General features: G+C 26.4%; 2 protein-coding genes across 2 annotated transcripts; both read left to right on the top strand.

The window, feature by feature from the left end:
* Positions 1–511: 511 nt before the first annotated feature.
* LOC135932077 (actin-3-like) lies at positions 512–2,211 on the top strand. Its single transcript, XM_065469423.1, has 5 exons — positions 512–769; positions 865–1,177; positions 1,274–1,447; positions 1,538–1,694; positions 1,775–2,211. The coding sequence occupies exons 1-5, from the start codon at positions 644–646 to the stop codon at positions 2,133–2,135; spliced, it is 1,131 nt and encodes a 376-aa protein (XP_065325495.1). The 5' UTR covers positions 512–643; the 3' UTR covers positions 2,136–2,211.
* Positions 2,212–15,638: 13,427 nt separating this feature from the next.
* LOC135922897 (CTD small phosphatase-like protein 2-A) lies at positions 15,639–24,367 on the top strand. The gene is made up of 6 exons (XM_065457409.1): positions 15,639–16,051; positions 19,381–19,489; positions 19,994–20,136; positions 21,035–21,161; positions 21,882–21,977; positions 23,653–24,367. The coding sequence occupies exons 1-6, from the start codon at positions 15,831–15,833 to the stop codon at positions 23,704–23,706; spliced, it is 750 nt and encodes a 249-aa protein (XP_065313481.1). The 5' UTR covers positions 15,639–15,830; the 3' UTR covers positions 23,707–24,367.
* The last annotated feature ends 179 nt before the right edge of the window (positions 24,368–24,546 follow it).

Raw genomic sequence — 24,546 nt, 5'->3', positions numbered from 1 at the left:
TTACATAATGGCATAAGTTTTTTATGGTAGGTAAAGTATAAATGAAACACTCATTCATGCCACAAAAAAAAACAATAAAAATTGATGAATCGACTTCATTATGATAATTGTATTTTTTAACCTATCTTTTTCCAATATATAAAATAAGAGGTTAAATTAATACAATTTTTAACTTATAATTTATTTATCTTTATGATAATAATTATAATCATTGATCAAATGATATTTATATATGAAATAAATTGTTTTACTATTTTTTATTTATTTATTTTGTCGAGAAATTTCTTTATCTATTCTACGATTGGTTTATTTTATCATGTGACCTATTTTTTTCCATTTTTAAAAAATATATCCATATAAGGAAATTTTGGTAAATGAGTCATATTACCAAATAAGGCAATTTCACGTTATATTTTATGATATAAGAAAAAACAATAAAAAAAAACAAATAAATATATATTATAGAATATGAATGGAATTTTTGTAAAAAAAAATTAATTTTCGAATTTTCTTATTTTCTTTCCTTTTATTATAAATAACCAAACCAATCCTTTAAATTTTTATCTCGTTTTTCTTATATAATAAAAGAGAATCTTTTGATAGCTTATATTCTTAAAATCAAACTATCCAAAATCATTAAAAAATGTGTGATGATGATGTAGCAGCATTAGTTGTGGATAATGGATCAGGAATGTGCAAAGCTGGATTTGCTGGTGATGATGCGCCAAGAGCGGTTTTTCCATCTATCGTAGGCAGGCCTCGACATCAGGTAAAGACAATAATTTTACTTCAATTTTTTTTTATATAAGATTTCGACATAACATATTTTTGAATTTTATTATATATTGCATAATCGCAATGTAGGGAGTTATGGTGGGTATGGGACAAAAAGACAGCTATGTTGGCGATGAGGCCCAAAGTAAGAGAGGTATCCTGACCCTCAAATATCCTATCGAACATGGTATTGTTACCAATTGGGACGACATGGAAAAGATTTGGCACCACACCTTTTACAATGAACTCCGGGTAGCCCCAGAGGAACACCCTGTCTTATTAACGGAAGCCCCCCTTAACCCCAAAGCCAATAGGGAAAAGATGACTCAAATAATGTTTGAAACCTTTAACACGCCCGCGATGTACGTCGCTATCCAAGCCGTTCTTTCACTATACGCATCAGGTATACAATCTGTTTTAGTGTTGCTACATTGGTTGAACAATTTAATTATTCATGCACTACTGTGAATAGGATCATTAAATATCATTTTCATGACAGGTCGTACTACGGGGATTGTTTTGGATTCTGGCGATGGTGTCTCGCATACCGTACCTATATATGAGGGTTATGCTTTACCTCACGCTATTCTTAGATTGGATTTAGCTGGGCGTGATTTGACCGATTATCTTATGAAGATATTGACGGAGCGTGGATATTCTTTCACTACCACTGGTATGATAAATTTATTCCTTCAATTTTATTTAAATTGCAATCGATTTGAGCTTTTCATATTTATTAAATTTTCAATTGCATTTAACGTAGCCGAAAGAGAAATTGTGAGAGATATCAAGGAAAAGTTGTGTTACGTAGCTCTCGACTTTGAACAAGAGATGGCCACCGCCGCATCTTCCAGTTCCCTTGAAAAGAGCTATGAACTGCCCGATGGTCAAGTCATTACCATTGGAAATGAACGTTTCAGGTAAAGTTTTTAAAATTGTATATTATAAAATAATGATAAAAATTAAATTAGAGATATAATTAATTTAATTAATAATTTAGGTGTCCAGAAGCTTTATTCCAACCATCTTTCCTTGGCATGGAATCGACTGGAATTCATGAAACAACTTATAATTCCATAATGAAATGTGACGTGGATATTCGTAAGGACTTATACGCCAATACTGTTCTTTCTGGTGGTTCCACCATGTTTCCGGGCATAGCCGATAGAATGCAAAAAGAGATTACTTCCCTAGCTCCCAGCACTATGAAAATAAAGATCATTGCCCCACCTGAGAGGAAATATTCTGTTTGGATTGGTGGTTCCATCCTTGCCTCCCTTTCTACCTTCCAACAGATGTGGATTAGCAAACAAGAGTATGACGAGAGTGGCCCAAGCATAGTTCACAGAAAATGCTTCTAAATTTTTGGCTTATTTCTAACCCAAACCTTATAAAATATTATATTTTTTAATTTACCTAACATTCCTATTTATTTTTCACCACTCACACTTTGCCAAAAATGTTTTAATACATAATATGAATCTAATCGCGTTTTATTACAAATTTATATACTGTTAGATAAATTCATGCCCACATACCTTTATAATCTCAATCATTTTTAAAATTGTTGGAGTTTTTTCTTACAATGCTTTATTTTTTTTCATTAAACTTTATGCCATAGATATGCATATTTTGTGAAAATTAAGCAATTTTGTAGCATTTATTTATATATAGAGAAGAGAATAAATCGATAATTCGTATTAAACTAAAATTTAAAATTGAGTGTGATTAGTTGCAAGAATAACAAATTGCAATTTTATTAGCCGGTTGAGTTGTATTTTTTTAGTTAGGTAAAATTTTTTAATGTTATAGTTCTCGTAGTGATCAGAGGGGCTTAATACATTTATTTTTGGTTTAAAATTTTACTTAAATCATAATTTTCACGGTTAGTGGTCCGGTTACGATTAGGTTTAGACTAATTTACATAACCCTAGCTAGTGTTAAATAGTCGAGTTCACCCGACCTCAGTCTGAGTCGTTAGTCGAGAACATAAGTTTACCTAAGTCGACTAGAGGACGAATAGGTGTATAATATTTTTGTTACAATTTATGGTTTTCATGCAAAAATTTTAAGCAAAATTTGAATTGATAAGATTTTAAAATCTTTTTTAATTAATTTTTTTGTGAATTATTAATCTTTATGGGTTTATTTTTATCATTTTTGTAAAATTATCTATTTTTTTAGTATATTAAAAGAACTAGTTTAAATTATTTATAAATATTTATATTAAATTTTTATGAAATTGATGGGCGTTTATTCCCAACCAGATATGAAAAATGATTATCCCAACCTTCGCATTGATTATTTGTGGGTTCTTCTTCAGATAGGGTGCTCTCATTCACGTTCCAAGTTTCTGGAGGAAATCGAGGCCCAATTTGACGTGTTTGGGATTGAGAATTGCTTCTTGTGACCTCCCTTGACTCCATTGATGTAATTTTTATCGAAATATTCAAGAATATCTTTACCATTGGTCGGAGTAACTGATCTCAGGAATGCCATTGCATTGCCCATATCACATAAAGGAACAAATGCTAAGCCGTCCCTCATGCCACAAAAGAGGCTTAGGGCTTCATTGGTTCTGTATTCGCTTTCCAGACCTAGCTTTTGTAGTTTTCTATGGGTGCTTTGACACAAATGGTAAATCATCCTCTGATTATAATATGATCCCCTAATTGAAAAAACAAATATAAATAATTTAACATATTAATGATCATACCAAAGATAGTTTTAACCTCGCTCATAAATTTTTCGAAATCCATGTATATATATAATGGATCAGGAAATAAATCCCTTTCTTGACATTTAGATAATATTATTTCGAATATTTTTTCGTAAGATTTAGTGTTGGGGGGGGGGTACTGATATATAATTGCAGAAAATTTTTTGGGGACATAAAATTTCCACCCATTTCAATATAATATGTCATGAGCACTCACTTATAAATTTATTTATCAAAATTAATTATTGCTAGGTTATACTAAAAAAATTAAATGAAAATTGAGAAGAAAAAAATTGAGAAAAGATCCGAAAAATAAAGATTAAAATAGAAAATAAATGACCAATCCCTCCCCCGTCTCTCTCTCCCTGTTATTTAAAATTTGTAACAATAGCAAGATTTTTTGGTATTATTTCAATTTAAAATGTATTATATATATATTTATTCTTAAATTTCAATGATTATAGCGCCTCGATGGCACCAGTAAGTTTTTTTTTTAAAATAATTCTTATTTTAATAAATGTTCAGTCTCAAGTCTCAACGCTACACCCTTACCAAAAATTACATAATTTAGTAAGCATAAAAAAATATTCGATTTAAATTACGAAAATGTATTATATATATTTATTCTTAAATTTCAATGATTATAGCGCCTCGATGGCACCAGTAAGTTTTTTTTTAAAAATAATTCTTATTTTAATAAATGTTCAGTCTCAAGTCTCAACGCTACACCCTTACCAAAAATTACATAATTTAGTAAGCATAAAAAAATATTCGATTTAAATTACGATAAAAATATTTATGATAATATAAAAAATTTTTATTATTATTTACTCATATTATTTGTTATTATCATGCAAAATTGAATCCAAATTTTTTGTGTTCAAAAGCGTTCCTGTTTTTTTTTAAATACCATTTAAAAAAATTTAAAATAACAATATTTATTTATTTTTTAAGTGTTTTTTTTTATATGTATTACATGATTTTTAAATATATAATTTTTACGTTGATAAATCTCATTTTGAACCTTTGCGCAAATAAACAAGAATATCTTTTAGTTCAATCTCCACTAAAAGTTCTCATACAACTAACATTAAAAACGATCCTCCTAATTTTTCTTCGTCTATATTATTTCTCAGTCTATTTTTTATAATTTACTAAATGTTCTCTCGCAATTAACTTGAGTAAATGATAAAGAAATGTATTCATATGTGAAAAATAAATTAGTGTATGCACTTGTGTGCATATTGTAGCTTTTAAGAATTTCATACAGGCATATTAAACAATTGTTACATTTATTATCACAATTCACATTCTGAGTTATTATCTTATTCTACTTTTTCATTAGACTCCTCACCTGCTCATACGATATCATCGTACGTTTCATTTAATTCGCCTATTAAATCTATGAATTCACAGGCAAATGAACACAATTCATTACGTTATTTAATATTCAATATATTTCTTGTGTCACTTTTTCCAAGGCCTTTTCAAAAATACCTATTTTTATCAAAATTTCTACGATAATATTGCACATTCAAAATAAACTCTCTTTTTGCAGAAAATCGTTCTGATGTTTATAATTTGATCAATTATAGGATGAAATACTTCGATCCTATAATTTCAAATCAAATCCAACAAGTTTTTTTTTTATCTCATTAATTTTTCCTACGATAACATCCACAACAGTTATCGATAATCTAATATATTTTTTAATGTTTACCTAATAAATTTTAAATAACAAATAAAAGTTGTTTATTAGACTGCCCATTGTTAAAATTTTTCAAAGGTCCGTTAGCACTTTTTAAATTATTTAGCTAGTCAGCCCAATTTGATAGAAGGGCGTGGGCTAAAAACCAGATCATTTGGGCAAAAAAATTCAAAAATATTTTAAATAACGATTAACTTAAATTTTAATTTAACATGTTTACAATATATATATTTACAAGTTTGCTTTAAAAATTTTCAAAAAGGTTCACAAATAATGATTATGACAATTGACACTTTTTTATAGTCATCTTCACTGAAATTTTAATATAACATGTTTATAATATATATTTTTATTTATTTTCTTTGAAAAAATTCAAAAAAATTCCAAATAACGATTATAACAATTCTCACTTTTCTATGGTACATCTTCACTGAAATTTTAATTTAAAATTTTTACAATATATATTTTTACCTATTTACTTTAAAAAAATTTAAAAATGTTCAAAAATAACGATTATGACAATTGTCACTTTTCTATGGTACATCTTCACTGAAATTTTAATTTAACATGTTTACAATAAATATTTTTACCCATTTGCTTCAAAAAGTTCAAAAATAACGATTATGACAAAAATTTTAATTTAGCATGTTTACAATATATATTTTTACCCATTTGCTTCAAAAAAATTCAAAAAAGTTAAAAAATAACGTTTATGACAATTGTCACTAGAGATCTGCAAAGTTAGGCCCGGCCCGAGTCCGGCCCTGCCTAATTCTATTTAAAATAATCGGGTTCGGGCCGGGCCTAATATTTTAAAAAAAAATTAGGGCCGGGTCGGGCCTAATATTTAAAAAAAATTCGGGCCGGGTCGGGTCGGACCTTGGATATTTTTTAAAATATATCTAAATTTATCAATTTTATATTGAATTTTATATGTAAAATAAAAATATTTGATTTTATTTATTGAAACTAAACTACATATAACATATGTCTTTTATTTTGAGTAATTATAAAGATTAATTTCTATGTTTAAATATATTCGGGCCGGGTTGGGTCGGTAAATTTTTTTTAAAAAAAATTTCGAGTTCGGACCGGACCGGCAAAACTTTTTAAATTTCGGGCTCGGGCGGGCAAAACTTTTCTAAAAAAAATTTCGGGCCGGGCCGGGCTTGAAAAATTAGGCCCGATGCAGATCACTTATTGTCACTCTTCTATGGTACATCTTCATTGAATTTATTTTAACATCTTTACAATATAGATTTTTACCTATTTACTTTAAAAAAATTCAAAAAAGTTAAAAAATAACGATTATGACAATTGTCACATATCTATTGCGTCAAAAATTTCAAAAAACTTTATAAATAACGATTATGACAATTGTCACTTATCTATGATATATCTTCATCGAATTTTTAATTAAACGTATTTACAATCTAAATTTTTACCTATATACGTCAAAAAATCTCAAAATACTTTAGAAATAACGATTATGACAATTGTCACTTATCTATGATACATCTTCATCGAATTTTTAATTAAACGTATTTTCAATCTATATTTTTACCTATGTGCGTCAAAAAAATTTCAAAAAACTATAGAAATAAATATTTTGACAATTGTCACTTATCTATCACTGAAATTTTAATTTAACATATTTACAATCTATATTTTTACCTATTTACGTCAAAAAAATTCAAAAAACTTTAGTAATAACGATTATGACAATTGTCACTTATCTAGGGTACATCTTCACTGAAATTTTAATTTAACATATTTACACTATATTTTTTACCTATTTCCGTCAAAAAAATTCAAAAAACTTTAGAAATAACGATTATGACAATTGTCACATATCTATGGTACAACTTCACTGAATTTTTACTTAAACGTATTTACAATATATATTTTTACCTATGTGCGTCAAAAAATTTCAAAAAACTTTATAAATAACGATTATGACAATTGTCATATATCTAGGGTACATCTTCACTGAAATTTTAATTTAACATATTTACAATTTATGTTTTTACCCATTAGCGTCAAAAATAAACTATGTTTAAAAATACAGATTATGATAATTGTCATTTTTAGAAAGGAACTATTGTCGGCTCCTTGCAGCAAAAGTCTTAGAGGTCAAATCACTATGCCTATACTATAACCGGAATGTCAAGATTGTTTTCTCCGTATTACATAACCATGAACAATGCCGCCCTCACTCCGGTTACAGATTCATACTTGGCCTTCCGGAAAGCGAGTATCATCATTGACGCGATGAAACAACCCTTCGCTCTCAGATACTATGCTAACACCCCAGCATACACAGATGCATCTAATTCCCACATCGGCATCTGCTACTGGGATACCGAGTTCACTTCCGTCTCTTTCAACGAGGCATGTCTATTATTCAATCCAAGTCACGCCATCGCATATATAAATGCAAAGGGAGTGCTCGCAGCCGGAATGGGAGCAATACTGGCCCTTAGCAGTGGTCAAAAACCTATGATTTTTACAGACTCCACCGTTGCGAGGGCAAGGGCAGAAAAGGCATTTAGGGTTTGAGGGATAGCTGGTGATAAGATGGGAAGCCCAGATTGAGGACATTTTATCTTCTGGTTTCGATGAGATGGCAATAGCCCCAATTTGGTTACTTTAACGAGTTTATTACATAAAGGGCAGTTAGATTTGGTAGAAGCTGTGCTGAGGTCTGGTAAGCTCATGAATTAAAAATTTTTTATCAGTTTAAGAGTGAAAATGTTGGATATTATTTTTATCTTCAAATATGGGTTTCTTGTGGGTTGGTATATTAAGGAAGTTTAATGAGATTTTTTTTTGATTTTTGATAAGATTTATTCAATATTTGAGGTTTGATCATGGAAGATGATTTACTCATACTATAATTATGTACAAGTGATCATATAGAAATCCCACTTTCAATATCATTTTATGGATAAATATTTGGTGAAATATTATTAACTGAATAAATGTTTGGCAATTTTTGATAAGATTTATTCAATATTTAAGGTTTGATTATGGAAGATGATTTATTCATAGTATAATTATGTGCAAGTGATCATATAGAAATCCCACTTTCAATATCATTTAATTTTTGTATTTATTTGAATTCATATTAGTTTGCAGTCTAGCTTGTAATATTTAGTTCATGATAGGGTTTTTGCAATAGTAAGCTGTAGAGTCCATATTCTTCTAATACAATGTAATTAAATATCAGTCATATTTTTGGGGTTTTTGTATCATAGCATAATGATGTGCAAGTGGTCTTATAGAAATCACATTTTCAATATCATTTTCTGAATAAATGTTTGGTAGAGAATTATTTTCTGTTGGCAATTATTTTATTTTTTTGTGAAATATTCAGTTTCCCTTTCTGCTTTTATATCAATATTAGCTTGCTTTAAATGATTTGAATCAATAGTATAATTAGATAAGAGATTAAATGTATTATCCTTTTCAAGTGTGAATATTGATTGTATTTTGTATATTTAAATAAAATGTTTGGATGACTATTTTATAATAGTCAACAGTTTTTGGTATAAATAAGGGTAAATTGTAAAGATTGGTAAGAATGATAGAAATGATAATGTAGAGTGTTATGTTAGGAATAATATAAAAGAACTTGTTGGTTATTAATTGATGTATAATAATTGAGGATGATTGGTAATCTAAAAGTAAAGGAAATATTAAAGGAAAAAGTATTTTATTTTAAAATTATCTATAACTATAGTTGTCATAATAAATAATAATAAGTGAAATCATATGAAATCAATAAGTATAATTAAAATTTATGAAAACCTTTTTTAAACAAAATTTATATAGCAATATTTCCCAAATTATTTTTAAAAAATGTAATCCAGCCAGAATAATTTAAAAACAGGCCTTATTCCTAAATAATTTATCGTATAAAAAGTCATTCGTAAGTCCTTCCCTTATAAAAATAATGATAGCGATAATCTACATTATTGGTTTGAGTATGGGGTTGTAACTTAGAAATTTTTCTTAAAGACCGAGGAGCACGGAGATGTAAGGAATATATTTTTTGCCTCTTTCTATCAAAAATTGTATAAATCGATTGGATTCTATCTTAAATTACATATTTCGAATCTGCAAGAATAAGGATACTAACGATATAGCGCGAGGTTCGAGTCAGTAAAAATATATTTTATTACTAATTTCTTTTTCTTTTCTTAAGGTATATATACATTTTCTATATATATAAATTAGAATACAAACGAAAAACAAAAAGTAAATATATTATAAAAGTAAGGTTACGCCGTTTATAAAATAAAATTAGATTATAACAAAAAATAAAATTTATATTGTAATAATAAAATTAGAATAATGCAACATTCTCCCTCTTCTGATAATTTCATCGGAGAAGTCATGAGAGTTTGTTGTCCAAGTGGTTTATCATTTTGGCTTGTCCCAATCGTTGGTTTGATAAAATCGTTTATTAGAGTTGCGTGAGTTTGTACGTTTTTTGTAGGCTTGATATCCTTATCGTATGTTGTTCACATTTCTCAAAATTGTTATTATCATTAATCCAGTTGAATATTGGAATTTGGAATAAATCGGAATATGTAATTTGGAATAGTTGATCAAATCAAATATATGAATAATATGCACGAATAACATTTTGAATTTGGAACAATAAAATATGTAATAAGGAATGATAATTTATGGAATAAGGAATAAAATCCAAAATAAGGAATGATAAATGATTATTATATTATTTTTTAGGTGTTAAGTTAATCATAGCGTTTTATACTTTTAGCGTTTTATGCGTTTTATTTTTTTAGCGTTTTATATTTTTTGCGTTTAACATTTTTTTATTAGTAGAGTTTTAATATTTAATTAGTAGCGTTTTAATATTTAATTTATTTTTATTTATTTTCAATCTCCAAGGTTAAAATATGCAAATATTATGCACATTTCCCTCTCTTAAAAAAAAATTTAAATTTCACACAATATTTTTTTAAAATAATGATATTTAATTTTTACATTGTCTTCAAAGGCTTTATTTCAAAAACATTTTTATCATATTAAGTATTACTTATAAGGGTTATTTAAATCAATCCCTTTTAATTCATATGTTTTAATTACACTTTAATAATCTTCTTGTTTAGGATTTTTAATGGTTTATTTTTAATTATATCTAAGAATTCATCTTTAGGTTTAGTTAATTTACAACAATTGGTCATAATTCAAGAAATCAAAAAAAATATCAATATTTCACTATAATTTAAGTAAATAATTTTTTTAAAGGCTTTTTGTGTGGTCTATATCCATTATGATTTTACATTTTAGTATCAATATTTCACTAAGAAATTATAAATAATTTTTAAAGGCTTTTTGTGTGTTCAAATATCCATTATGATTTTACATTTTAATGATTTTAAAAATTTATAACATGCCTTTATCCTAGCATAAAATCTTAATATAATAACTTTTCTTCTTACGTGAATTAGAATAATAAGTAATCATCATTGGTCTCACAATATAGAATTCATAACCTATCGTTCAACTTCCATATCAGTTCTTCCTAGGTTGTCACATTAGGTTAGGTGCTGGCTATTATATTCCAGTCCAACATCCAGAGCCGGGACACCATAAAGAAAGAAGCTTTTTGCATGAAAGAACGTACTAAGGTTTGATTCTTGGTCATCTCAGTAGATTAGGTAGTCACAATAGATAAGGTAGTCATAATAGGTAGTCATCTCCATAGGTTAAGCAGTCTCCATAGGTTAGATAGTCATCTCAGTAAATTAGGTAGTCACAATAGATAAGGTAGTCATAATAGGTAGTCATCTCCATAGGTTAAGCAGTCTCCATAGGTTAGATAGTCATCTCAGTAGATTAGGTAGTCACAATAGATAAGGTAGTCATAATAGGTAGTCATCTCCATAGGTTAAGCACAAGGTAGAGTCATAATAGGTAGTCATCTCCATAGGTTAAGCAATCAACACAATAGGTAGTCAATAGGTAGTCATATAAATAGAGTCATCTCAATGGATTAAACAATCGTCACAATAGGTAGACATATAAATAGAGTCATCTCAATGGATTAAGCAATCATCACAATAGGTAGTCATATAAATAGAGTCATCTCAATGGATTAAGCAATCGTCATAGATTAGATGGTCATCAGCAGATTAGGTAGTCATCTTTTTCTAGTCCACCACCCAAAGGGCACCATGCAAAGAATAAGGAGACTAACGATATGGTGCGAGGTTCGAGTCAGTAAAAATATATTTTATTAACTAATTTCTTTTTCTTTTCTTAAGGTATATATACATTTTCTATTTATATAAATTAGAATACAAACGAAAAACAAAAAGTAAATATATTATAAAAGTAAGGTTACGCCGTTTATAAAATAAAATTAGATTATAACAAAAAATAAAATTTATATTGTAATAATAAAATTAGAATAATGCAACAGAATCATCGTCATTTTACGATAAATAACTAAATTAAATGATGAACTAAGTAATAAATAAAAACATGCAATATACATAAGCAGAGTCATAGGCGTAGCCAGGGGGGGGGGCAGGTGAAATCCCCCCCCCAGAAATTTATCACTTTTTGTGAATATCATTTTAAGCTAATAAAAAATATCCCCCTTAGTCCTCCCCCCTATTCCTGCCCCCTAAAAATGTATGCATATATCTTAAACAATAATTTGAAAGAAATAATGTAAAAGTTAATATTTTTTTATAAAACTATTCATTATAATTTATACATTTTTGGAAAAAAAGCATTTATATATAAAAAAAGGGAACTAAAAATGCTTTTTAAGAGATGAAATATTAGCCAAAGTTAAGTATTAAGACAAAAGTGAAATGTATTATAATTATTCATAATAGATCTATAAAATTACTAAATAATTTAATATATCAAATATAATTTTTAAAGTGAGTAAGTTTAATTTATTTATCTTAATAAAAGTAAAATATAATTATAAAACTATTGATAAAATTAAATCATAAATTAAATTAAAAAAATTAGAGCACATTACAAACATTGGAATATTATATGTCGTAGATTTACAGTATATCTAATTTTATCAATTACCATATGACATTCAAGTAATTTTTACCAATATAGCAAATTATATATTTTACAGAAAACTGATAAGGACATCAGAAAATATCTTTTAAAGACATTGTGGGATAAATAATATGAAAATTAATTTTTAATCACATTTTTTTATTTAAAATAAATAGATGGCGTTAAATAATTGGATGCAAATTGTTGCTATATTTATGATCAAGAGCATTGATTAGTAAAATTTGTTAAAGTATTAACTGTAATATATTCTCTAACTGTCAAATATGTATGTAAAAGTGGAATTTTACCTAGTATTTTGTAACTAATTCTATATAATAGAGGAATATCAACTATATGTCTACTTACATTTTATAAATAAATTTCTTATACTTGTTTGGAATAAATTATTACCATGCTTTTATATTAAGGTATATACAAGTAATATATTATATTTTATATAAACTAATAAAAATATATTTCATATTTGTTTATTAAAATTAACCTCCTATCTTGTAAAAATATTTTATGACTATATATAGACTAAGGTAACCGGGGCAAAAGCGGGCCAAAGACCCGCCCCAAATGGGGTCTGGGGGCAAAGCCCCCAATAATTTTTAATTCCCTCCCCCCTCCCCCTTAGGAAAATCTTGGCTACGCCTATGAGCAGAGTTTACATGACAGAAAACCCTAAAACCTATGCCTAAGCACGGTGGTGAGAACTGTCTCTAACTATAATAGTTTAAAAATTAAGTTATTAGCAACATTAAATGTTTGAAAAATAATGTGCATTAATATCAACTTTTATAGAAATTTTTATAATATATATTAAACAGGATGTAAAAATAAATGTTGGTCTTTTGGTACAAATTATTTTGGAAGTATTATGACATAAATTTTGTTTAAAATATAATTCTATATTTAGAAATTTAAAATTACTACGATTAAATTTATTACAGTGAGTTCTATCGATGCTTGGTAATCAATGTACATTTTAATAGGCCCAAACTTTATACTAAATAAATGTTTACAGTAATATATTTTGCCCTATTTCATCCAAAAATGTAATTGATAACTCCCCAATAAATACAACCCTTAAGATACCAACTTCCTACCCTAATTAGATGCCGCCCTATCCCTTCAATAAATTTGGAAGCGAACTACTCCTACCCCCCCCTCCCCCCCCCCCCCCCATTTTCTTTCACCATATCCCGCTAACATAGATGATAATAATAAGTCATAAAAAATTCCAAATAAGTGGCAAATAACTAAATTAGGTTATATTAATTATAATTTAAATAATATTTAGCATAATTTATATATTATTAAGCTTAAATTATGTAATATCTATTTTAATATATTACAATTCACTTATAAGTGTATAAAATTGCCAAACCAAAAACATAAATGAGCACTACTCTGTTAAGGGTGGAATCCTTAATGATATCCCACCTCCACCTCCTCATATTTATACCCCTAAGTTAAAATAATATATATATCAAACTATTGTATATATCGAATACCCTTATTTATATACATAATCATAATATTGGTATTTAAACCTATAATAAAATGATATTCGTCCCAACTTTATATCATATTATATTATGTTTTTACTCCCTTCTCTTTGCTAATCAACATTTTAAGCATCGTGGAGCAGTAATCAATGAATATTATCTGCTGATATTTGGTTAAATATTGCATCGCTTCATAATTTTTGTTGGCCTGCTATAACAACCCCAGCGTACACTGGATCGTGTGGTAATTATTTTTCATTATATTAATTTATATACGATACTGAACAATACAATTATGATTTTTATATTTTATTATTTTAAATTAATTTTTTTCAATGTGATAGATAATTATTTAATTGATCTATTTTTTAGACAATTTTACTTTACACTGTAAAAACATCAAAATTAGAATTTCATTCTAAAAACTTTAGGATCCTTTTAAAATTAATCATAGACATTTCTTTGACCTGTTTTTTTATGATCAGCATAGCAAACTAATATAAGAAAACACTTGCCTTAATAAAAATTTAAAGGTGCATAGTAGCATCAAATTTTTAACAGTATTAAAAGATTTCACTTTTGAATATAAAATATTTGATATCAAAAGAATAAAATATAATCAATGCCAAAAAATAATATTGAATACGTAATAAAAAATAGACAAAAAAGTCGATAAAAGAAAAATTTAGATTAAAGTGTGAAACCAAATGTTTTAAAATAAATTTATCTAATTAATTTATTTATAAGATTTTAGATTTCAAATTTATAAATCATTTTCCTTAACGACTCCTTTCTGTAAATAAACATAGACAACCCCCTCTATAATCCAATTTTTTTTTATGTAAATGGGTGCAGGGCTTTCTCTGCCTTTTTTTTAAAAATTTCTGTGGACATTTAAGTATAGTTTACAGGTAACTATAACCTGCTTAAAATTATGAATCTTTCATCAGGTATTTCCCCTTTTAAATAACCCCAATTAGATTAGAATGGGAGAGACCATTAGAGTCTTGCAACATTCTTTTTGCCCAAGCCCTAATTAAAAATTTTGTCAGTGCCCCACCCAAGCACACATTTTTAGGTCCAACCTGGGTCCAGTTAAATTTCCTTATAAAATTTAGTCTAAATATTATAATATCAAGGCACAATTAAAATATATGTTACTTATTCACATATTGCTACCTTAAATAAAAATATATTTAACCCCCATAATCAATATTCATATAAAGTTGCATCTTATTTTATTTTATTTATATACATATAAATTTTATTTAGTTTAAATATAAACAATAAAGTTAGAATACAAACCTCTAAAAAATATAATATTAAACATAATAAAATGACATATCATATCAATATCAGTTATTCTGATTGAAATTTTTATGAAATGAAAGATATGTGTATTTTTAATATTTATTTGTCGAACTTTATGTTAGACACCTCTTACATCCCAACCTGAGCTTGAGAAAAAAAATTTCAATATCCGAATCCTACTAGGGTCTGGCATAGTTGGGCTTTGGAAAACCCAATCAGGCCTTTAGGAGACCATCTAGGTCTATTGTTCCACACATTGTATAGGGTGATGCCTTATGATGTGGACATAATACATTGATTTTTATCTTTATTAATAATTTTTATCAATCATTTGAATTATATAGGTACCAACTATACCATAGTAACAACCTTACAATTCTTCTTAGCAAAAAAAACTACAGATACTTATATATTTTCTTAAAAGAATGGATTCTTAATATTTAATGAAACTAATACTACTTGCTCACACATCATGCTCTTACACTTAACAAAACATTCAAAATATGCTTGAAACCTGCTACTTAATACTAAGTGCTAAAGAATTTAACTCATTTCTTCCAGAAACACTTGAATATTTTTGAAGATTGCAAGATTTGTTTTTAATGCAATAAATTATTAATTCAATTAATATTTAATTTAACACCTTAGCAATAAAAGATACATATAAAATCATCATAAATTCAATTATTTGAAAAAAACCCATATTCTTTTCCACTCAATCTTCTATTATACAAAAAATATGGATGACCACCAGGAACAGATAATTTTTGACGAAACGTCGCCTTTTCACAATCCTTACCCAACCTTTGACCATTCTCGCCTTGTATTTCAATCGCCAGTTGATGGTTCCAATCTGGAAGGTCTCGATGTCAATGTGGAGAATCTCGATAATATTGAAATTGACTCTTTTTATGCCGATCAGCTTCCCTTCATTCCTCCTATTCCTCCTTGCAACGATAAGTTTAAATTTAAAAGAAAATGCTATTTTTGAAGAGGGGGGGGGGGGATAGATAAATATTTATTTTATGCCACGATGAGAAAGTCCAAAACATTTATAGTATTATTGCACAGTGCATCAGAGCCCTGAAAATTCTATTTGGCCTAAGCCTGATTGAAAATTTCCATATATTTTTAGGCTTAAGCTCGCCCCTGATTTTTAATTTTAGCCAAATATTAAATAAAATTAAAATCACTAATGATTTTTTTTAATTATTAATCAAATTAAAACATTATTTTATTTTTTTCTAAAATCATGATTTAAAATGAATTCATTACTTTGGTGTCATAACAGATGTGCGCCAACATCACTTTTTTGATCGGTACTAAAGCGAGTATCTGACCATTATAATCAATCTACACTAACTACCGATATTTTTTCATAAGTAGCAAAAAGGTTTGGACACCTAATAGCGAAATTTCAAGGCTTAGGCAATATTTATCTGGCTAAAATATTGAGTTAGCCGTTTTTAGAAATAAGCTCAAGCGTTTTATAAATTTTGCAAATTATTTGAACATGACCTGGCTTGCGGGTCAAATAAAAAGAATGCCACCCAGCCAGAAATTTTTAATATATGAATTTTATTTAAATAATTATGATAATTAATTGAAATAAAATTTTTTTATAACGCGGGCATGAATATATAGGAAAAAATAAGAATGAGAATTGTATTTTTTTATAAAAAAATTATTTATTCAATTATCAATGTTATAATTTATAATTAATAATTATAATGCAAATCAAAACGGGTATTATTTCATTTTTTTAAAAAAATATAATCGAGGAAGAGAAAGGGGATTTCATTTTTTATGTGTTATCAGGTTATTTAGGGGGGGGGGAGAGGGATACCACTTTTTGAAGGCCGATCCGATATTAAAGTGATATCGACCGATTACCGATTCGATATCATATCTGATTTTTCTACTTATACTATATACCATAACAGAAGTCATTTAAATTTATTAAAAAGATCAGTTATAGTTTATTATTTATGAATCTAAAAGTATATAAAATATTTTCTATTGATAAATCACTTATTTATATAACAACATTAATCTATTTATATAATAAGTAACAAATAAATATATAAATTTGATAAAAAAAAATTTAAAAATTAATATGCCATTTTATCGGATCGGCCGTTATTTTTTAAAAATTTACCCGATACCGATTTTATACATATTTTTATTTATATGTTCCTTTTTTTTAATATTTATTTTTGAACAATAAATCTTCATAATTCCCCTAAATCTTTATTTTAAGGGAATCAAATTGGGAATATGAAATATATATATTTCCATATTTACCAATTTATTTTTTAAAAAATAAATAAATATACAAGTGTTCTCTAGTTCGTATTTTTTTTAATAGGTGTTTTGTCGTTTTGCTAAAACTAAAATTTTTCCAATTGATTCCCAAAATATCCAATTGATTCCCAAAATTTCCAAGTTAATTAATTTAATAGATTTTTAAATATATTATTAGTTAATTTCATAGATTTTTAAATATATTGTTAGTTAATTTAATATTGATTCCCAAAATTTTCCAATTGATTCCCAAAATTTCCAATTGATTCCCAAAATTTCCAATTGATTCCCAAAATTTCCAATTGATTCCCAAAATTTCCAAGTTATTTAATTTAATAGATTTTTAAATATATTATTAGTTAATTTAATAGATTTTTAAAGATATTGTTAGTTAATTTAATAGATTTTTAAATATATTGTAAGTTAATTTAATATTGATTACCAAAATTTTTCCAATTGATTCCCAAAATTTCCAATTGAATCCCAAAATTTACAATTTAGTTAATTTAATAGATTTTTAAATATATTATTAGTTAATTTAATAATTTTTAAATATATTGTTAGTTAATTTAATAGATTTTAAATATATTGTTAGTTAATTTAATATTGATTCCCAAAATATTTCCAATTGATTCCCAAAATTTCCAATTGATTCCCAAAATTTCCAAGTTAGTTAATTTAATAGATTTTTAAAAATATTATTAGTTAATTTAATAGATTTTTAAATATATTGTTAGTTAATTTAATATTGATTCCCAAAATTTCCAATAGATTCCCAAAATTTCCAAGTTAGTTAATTTAATAGATTTTTAAATATATTGTTAGTTAATTTAATATTTATTCCCAAAATTTTTCCAATTGATTCCCAAAATTTCCAAGTTAGTTAATTTAATAGATATTTAAAAATTTTATTAGTTAATTTACTAGATTTTCAAATATATTGTTAGTTAATTTAATATTGATTCCCAAAATTTTTCCAATTGATTCCCAAAATTTCCAACTTAGTTAATTTAATGATTTACAAATATATTGTTAGTTAATTTAATAGATTTTTAAATATATTGTTATTTAATTTAATAGATTTTTAAATATATTGTTAGTTAATTTTATATTGATTCCCAAAATTTTTCCAATTGATTCCCAAAATTTCCAATTGATTCCCAAAATTTCCAAGTTAGTTAATTTAATAGATTTACAAATATATTGTTAGTTAATTTAATAGATTTTTAAATATATTGTTAGTTAATTTAATATTGATTCCCAAAATTTTTCCAATTTATTCCCAAAATTTCCAATCGATTCCCTTAATATAAATATTAATTACTATTTAGCAATTTTTATGTTTAAATTTAATTTAAAATAAAAAGCATTTTTTAATTTATTTGTCTAATCTGTTACAATGTTTCAAAATTATACAAATATTATAATCGCTTCAAATATATTTGTGGCCATTTTAGGCCATTTGACGTTTTTTCATAAATGTTCATACGAAGAGGTGGACCCTAACCGAAAAATTTATATGCAGATTTTATTATTCCATCAAATAAATAATGTAAATATCGGTATCTGTGCCGTTTGAAATAAATATCAGATCGGTAAAAAAAATTGAGGATCAGTGTAGCTCTAGTATTTGCTACTGCCTATCTTTTTTTTCCTATTGAATATCTAATCATAATATCATGTTGTTATTATATGCGTTATATCTAATCCTTTTGTTCGCGCTGATATAAATATTGTTTTCTAAATCTTTTAAGAATGAAGCAAAGTAAAAAAGAAAATAAATATTATTGTTTAAGAAACTAATAATTCTCAGAAACATTATGCCTTATAATTGAGATTCAGGGATAAATTGAACATAGCAATTTTTTTTACTGATTAATAAGTTTTTATTCGTTATATAAATAATTAAATATTATGTTATCATTATAACAATGTAATCTGTTCCAATAGTGGAATTTTTTAAAAATTTACGATATTTTTTTTAGGTATTCGTTAGTGTTGGATCTAGACGAAACACTGGTTCATTGCGCCCTCGTTCCACTTCCCGAATCGCAAATGAGTTTCAAAGTCACCTTTCAAGGCGTTCTTTATGAAGTTAGTATTTCATTTCTTTTTTTTCAATATCTTTACAATTTTTTTTCAATCTCTTTACCATTTTTTTTCAATCTCTTTACCATTTTTTTTTTGTCTTTTTTGATTTTCATTTATCATTCATTGGTTTTATTTTTGATTTCGAAATATAAAAAATTTACCTTTGGTCAGTGTTGTTAAACGGCTCTATTTACCTGATTTTTAGAAATGGCTAACTCAAGATTTTAGCTAAAAAAAATATTGCGCTAAAAATTTTGCACATAAATGTCAGAAAAGGTTTGGAAATCTATTAGCGAAATCTCAAGTCTTAGATATTATATTTTGGCAAAAATATTGATTTAGCCGTTCTTTAAAATAAACTAAATCGAACCGTTTAACAACATTACTTTAGGTTTATCAAATGTTTTAGAGAAAAAAAAAGATACTTAGGCATATTTAATTTTAATTGTATTGTTTTTTTTCTTCTAAAAATTTTTTCAAATATGTATTTTATTTATTTATATAAAGGTTTACGTGAAACTCAGACCTCACTTCAAAGAATTTTTGGAGCGAGTGTCCGAAATATTCGAAGTTATTTTGTTTACCGCTTCCAAAAAAATTTACGCCGAAGCTCTTATGGATATACTAGATCCGGATAAAAAATTGATAAAGTTTGAATTTTATATACTACACCATGTGTAAAGTGAAAAAGAATGAAAGAAAGAAAGAGAAAGAAGGAAGGAAAGAAAGAAATAAATAAACAAACAAAAAATAAAGATCGAGGCACAATTTGTATTTGGAAATTATCCAATAAAATATCTGGCCTTCGTAATAAGATTTTCATGCCATGCCAATATTTTAACATTTTCTTTATTTTTTGCCATTATAAACATAAAATAATTAATGAGACAGAGGTAACTGAAATAAATTGATTTTTTAAAAAAAGGTTATTTTTATGTTTATTGAAATTCGATACTAAATATTTTATTCGAGAATTATAGTGCTCACAAAAAATTGGACAAAATTATTTAGCTTTGTGTTTTTTTATGTGGTTAAATGGCTCAATTTTTAAAAATAACGACTAGTCCAATATTTCGCCAAAAATTTTATGCATTGAAGATTTTGCCTATGACGACGTTTAGACATTTACTAACGAACTTTCGAGGCTTCCGTAATATTTTTTTGGTTAGAATATTGGGTTAGCCGTTTTTAAAAATCGAGACGTTTAACAACACTAGTGTATTCCCTTAAAAAAACTATTATGTCGTTTAAATTGAAGTAACATTTAATATAAAAAAAAAAATTTGACGCAAAGAAAACGTTTACTAATTTTAACGTTACCATTTAAAATACACAATTTGAAATAAAGCCAAAACTCTTCAGTTTCTAAACATCATTATAATAATTAATTTTATATAAAATAAAGGATTTTTTTTTATAAACGTTTCATAATATTTTTTTTGATCTTCAATGTAATTATATGCCAAAATAAAATTGGAATGAAGAGAAGAAAGGAATAGTTATAAAAAAAAAATATAATGGATTATTATTATATTATAATTTTGTTAGGTTTAGACTGTTTAGGGAACACTGCGTATGCGTTCACGGTAATTACATTAAGGATTTGGCCATCCTCGGACGCGATTTATCGAAAACAATCATCATAGACAATTCGCAAGTTGCTTTTTTGTACCAAGTAATATTTGTTATCTTTTAGATTTAGTGCGTCCTTGCATTGTAGTTTATAACTTTTTTTTTGAATGCTTTCGTAAATGTTAAAAAATGAACGAATTTAACCAAGTGTTCGTCTTCCATTTTCTACCACAACCGTTTTATAAATAAATTGTGATTGACGTCTGTAATCTGTATTGTGTATTCGTAATTGAATCATATCATAAATAACTTGTTTATTTTTTTGTGGAATTTACTATATTATTTGGAGATTTAAATATTTTTTTTAGTTAGACCGCTCTTAAAATACAAAGGAAATAAACATATTTTAATTTATTTTCAAAATAGTATTAAATCTAAATATTAGTTTGAAATTCCAAAAAAAAATCATATAAAGATTCTTATGCTTGCGAGAAATCAGAGATTTGCAAGGCCTACTCGATTCGTTATATAGATTAAATTTTCCCGCCCGTCCTGAAATATTTTTATGTACAAATTGTCAGCCTACTTTAATTTTTTTAAAAATTTATCCGGTTCACTCAACGGTTTAAACTTTGCAGATCTCGGCTTCTTGGACATCGGAAGGAATAACTAAACTGTTTTTAAGTGTATGCCGAATACTTATATCTTTTACACGTTTTCACGGGATATATTAGATTCTTATAAATTATGTTTTAAAAACATTATTTTAAAAATAAATTATTTCTATGATATATCATAAACAAAAAAAATGTTTTTAATTTAGCCCGAAAATGGGATCTTGATCAATTCGTGGTTCGACGACAAAACAGATAACGAATTACTCAAACTTTTGCCTTTTTTAGAAGAAATTCCGAAAAGGGTACCTATATAACCGCTAATTCTATTTTTACTTAGCTTATTAAGTCAAAACGCATAGGCGTAATCAAAGGGTTATAAAGTGGGAAGTTTCTACCCTATTGGAAATTTTCCTGTTCTCGTAAATATCATATTAAGCTAATTTTATCCACCCCCCCCTCCCCCCTTCAAATGTATACATTATATCACTAAACAATAATTTGAAAGAAAAATAAGTTAAAGTTAAAAAAATTTTAATATCATGACTAAATTCAAAATTTTTAAAAACTAAAAAACAAAAATTATTTTTATATAAATTGTCTACAATAAGTGGACTTGAAGATTTCCTCTAAAATTTATAGCAGAAAACCCCATCTAATAGTACCCCCCCCCCCCCCCATAGGAAAATCCTGGATGCGTTTAAAAAAACGGAGTAGTAGTAATATTAAAGAGAGTATATTTTATTTACAATTGTTCTAGTGACAAAATCAGAACGGAGATTTATTTAAGGCTGGGTTGATAATGGGGTCCGACACGATTTAACAGCTGGTTGCTTTTAAAAATCTATTTTATGAGATCAAATTTTCTTTATTTATATTAATAATTCCAAGTTTATTATCATGAATAGTATTAATAAAGAAAAAATATTCTCATAAAAAGATTTTAAAAATCGATCAGCTATTAAATCATTTCGGATCGGCTCCCATTATCAATCCAGCTTAAACCAATGGAACGGAATCGGGACGATGTATAAATGCCTTCCTGAGATGATTTATAAAATTATATTCAAATTTACATTCAAATATTAGTGTATTATCTAAAAAGTCTATCTTTTATATTTTTGTATGCTTAAAATTTTAACATGGTTGGGCCTACTGCTTTTCTACACCGCTACACGTGACTTAAAAGAGTTACTAAATAAAATATATTATAAAGAATCTTTTAACAAAAATTTTGAGGATGAATCGTTTTCAATAAATCTGAATTTAATTGATCCTTATAAAATCCGCCACTCTCTTAGAGTAAATGCTGAAAAGCATTTTTTTCATTCCACACTCAAGTGTAAACATATCATATTTCCAAGCGCAAAATATAAATGACAATTTTTTTTAGGATAAAAAAACTCAATACTTAGACCGTAATCTGAATAAAAATAAGTTCGTTTAAATAAAATAGAAATAAATTCAATTTTTTTTTTCACAAAGGCTCTAGAATGTTTCAAATACGGAAATGAGCCAGGAACTTAAAAATATGCTTGTTCAAAATCCCTGTATGTTTTATGATATATGAATTGTGGAAATCTTGATTAGTGTACTTAGTCAATAAAAAGCAAAGTGAATAGTTAGGGAACCTAACTGACATGTTTAACAGTATTCAGAAAATATTTTAGGTTATATGACCTACCAAAGTCTTTGAGAAATGGAGCCATTTGGTAGCCATAGCCATTATAATAAATAGTTATAAATATATTATATAAATAATTTTGCCATTTTAAATATGAAAATTAGTCCGATTTCAACAACTAATAAGCGGTTGATAAAAATTTTAGCGCCATCATGGATTTACTATCTTTTGAGATTACGAGCTCAAACGCTAGAACGATCTGGTATGGCCGTAGCGTAACCTTAGTCATTTTCATATAAAAAATATTTTATTTTGCCACTTAAAATAACGATTTCAATATTTTTCTACCTTTAAAGACTGAAGACGTAAGAATTATGATTAAACAATTTACTCAAGCAAAAACCGGATAAAATTTTGAAAAAGCAAAATCCACACCCTTTCCATATTTCTTTTTTAGTCAAACATTTATAATCACCAGTATTTCTCAACCTATGAAATCTCAATCTCAAATTTTTTTATACATATATTTAATTTATTCAAATAATTTATTCCTTCGAATGCAAAAGAAAGAAAAAAAATTTTTTATCTTATTTTTTTCCCTGGTGTGTAAATATATTCCAAATTTTTTTTTAAAAAAAAATGCAGTATTTTTTTATTTAAACTATGACAAATTTTTTTTAAAAAAGTATGAAAAATTATTAGTAAAAATCGTAAAAATCAAACATTTTTTTTAACAAATGCTTTAATTTTTAATTATGTGAAATACATTTATATTATGCCTGTTTTATATTTATAAATTTGTCAATATTTAATTATAATTTTTTATTGAATGTGTTTGGGTGATTTCATTTTTTAATAGTTCTTTCTATATGCAAAATATAATATATTTTTGGGGTTTAAGCTTCCAAATGGTATTTATTTAAACGACAAATTAGATTTTTATTCTAAAAAATAAAAATATTATATATAATATTTTTAAAAATACTTCCCGACGCAATAGTTTTTAAAAAAAATCAACCTTATTATCTCAATTTATATTTTTTTGAATTTAATTGAATTCCTTGTCTATAAATGCAAAAAAATAAACATTTTATAAATAATTTTACCTTCATTTACCATTTATATAATTCTTTTTATTTTATCAAATATGATTTATAATAAAATTTTAATTAAAATTTTATAGTTTATCTGTTGTAATTTTATATATTTTTTGCTGAAATGTCTGAGACTTAGGATTTCCCCGTGCCGAC

The sequence above is a fragment of the Gordionus sp. m RMFG-2023 genome, chromosome 1 (assembly GCF_954871325.1).
Source record: "Gordionus sp. m RMFG-2023 chromosome 1, tfGorSpeb1-WG-v2, whole genome shotgun sequence".
Classification (NCBI taxonomy): Eukaryota; Metazoa; Nematomorpha; class Gordioida; order Chordodea; family Parachordodidae; genus Gordionus; species Gordionus sp. m RMFG-2023.
Note: the sequence above shows the minus strand (reverse complement) of the source record. Positions and strands in the feature narration are given on the sequence as shown.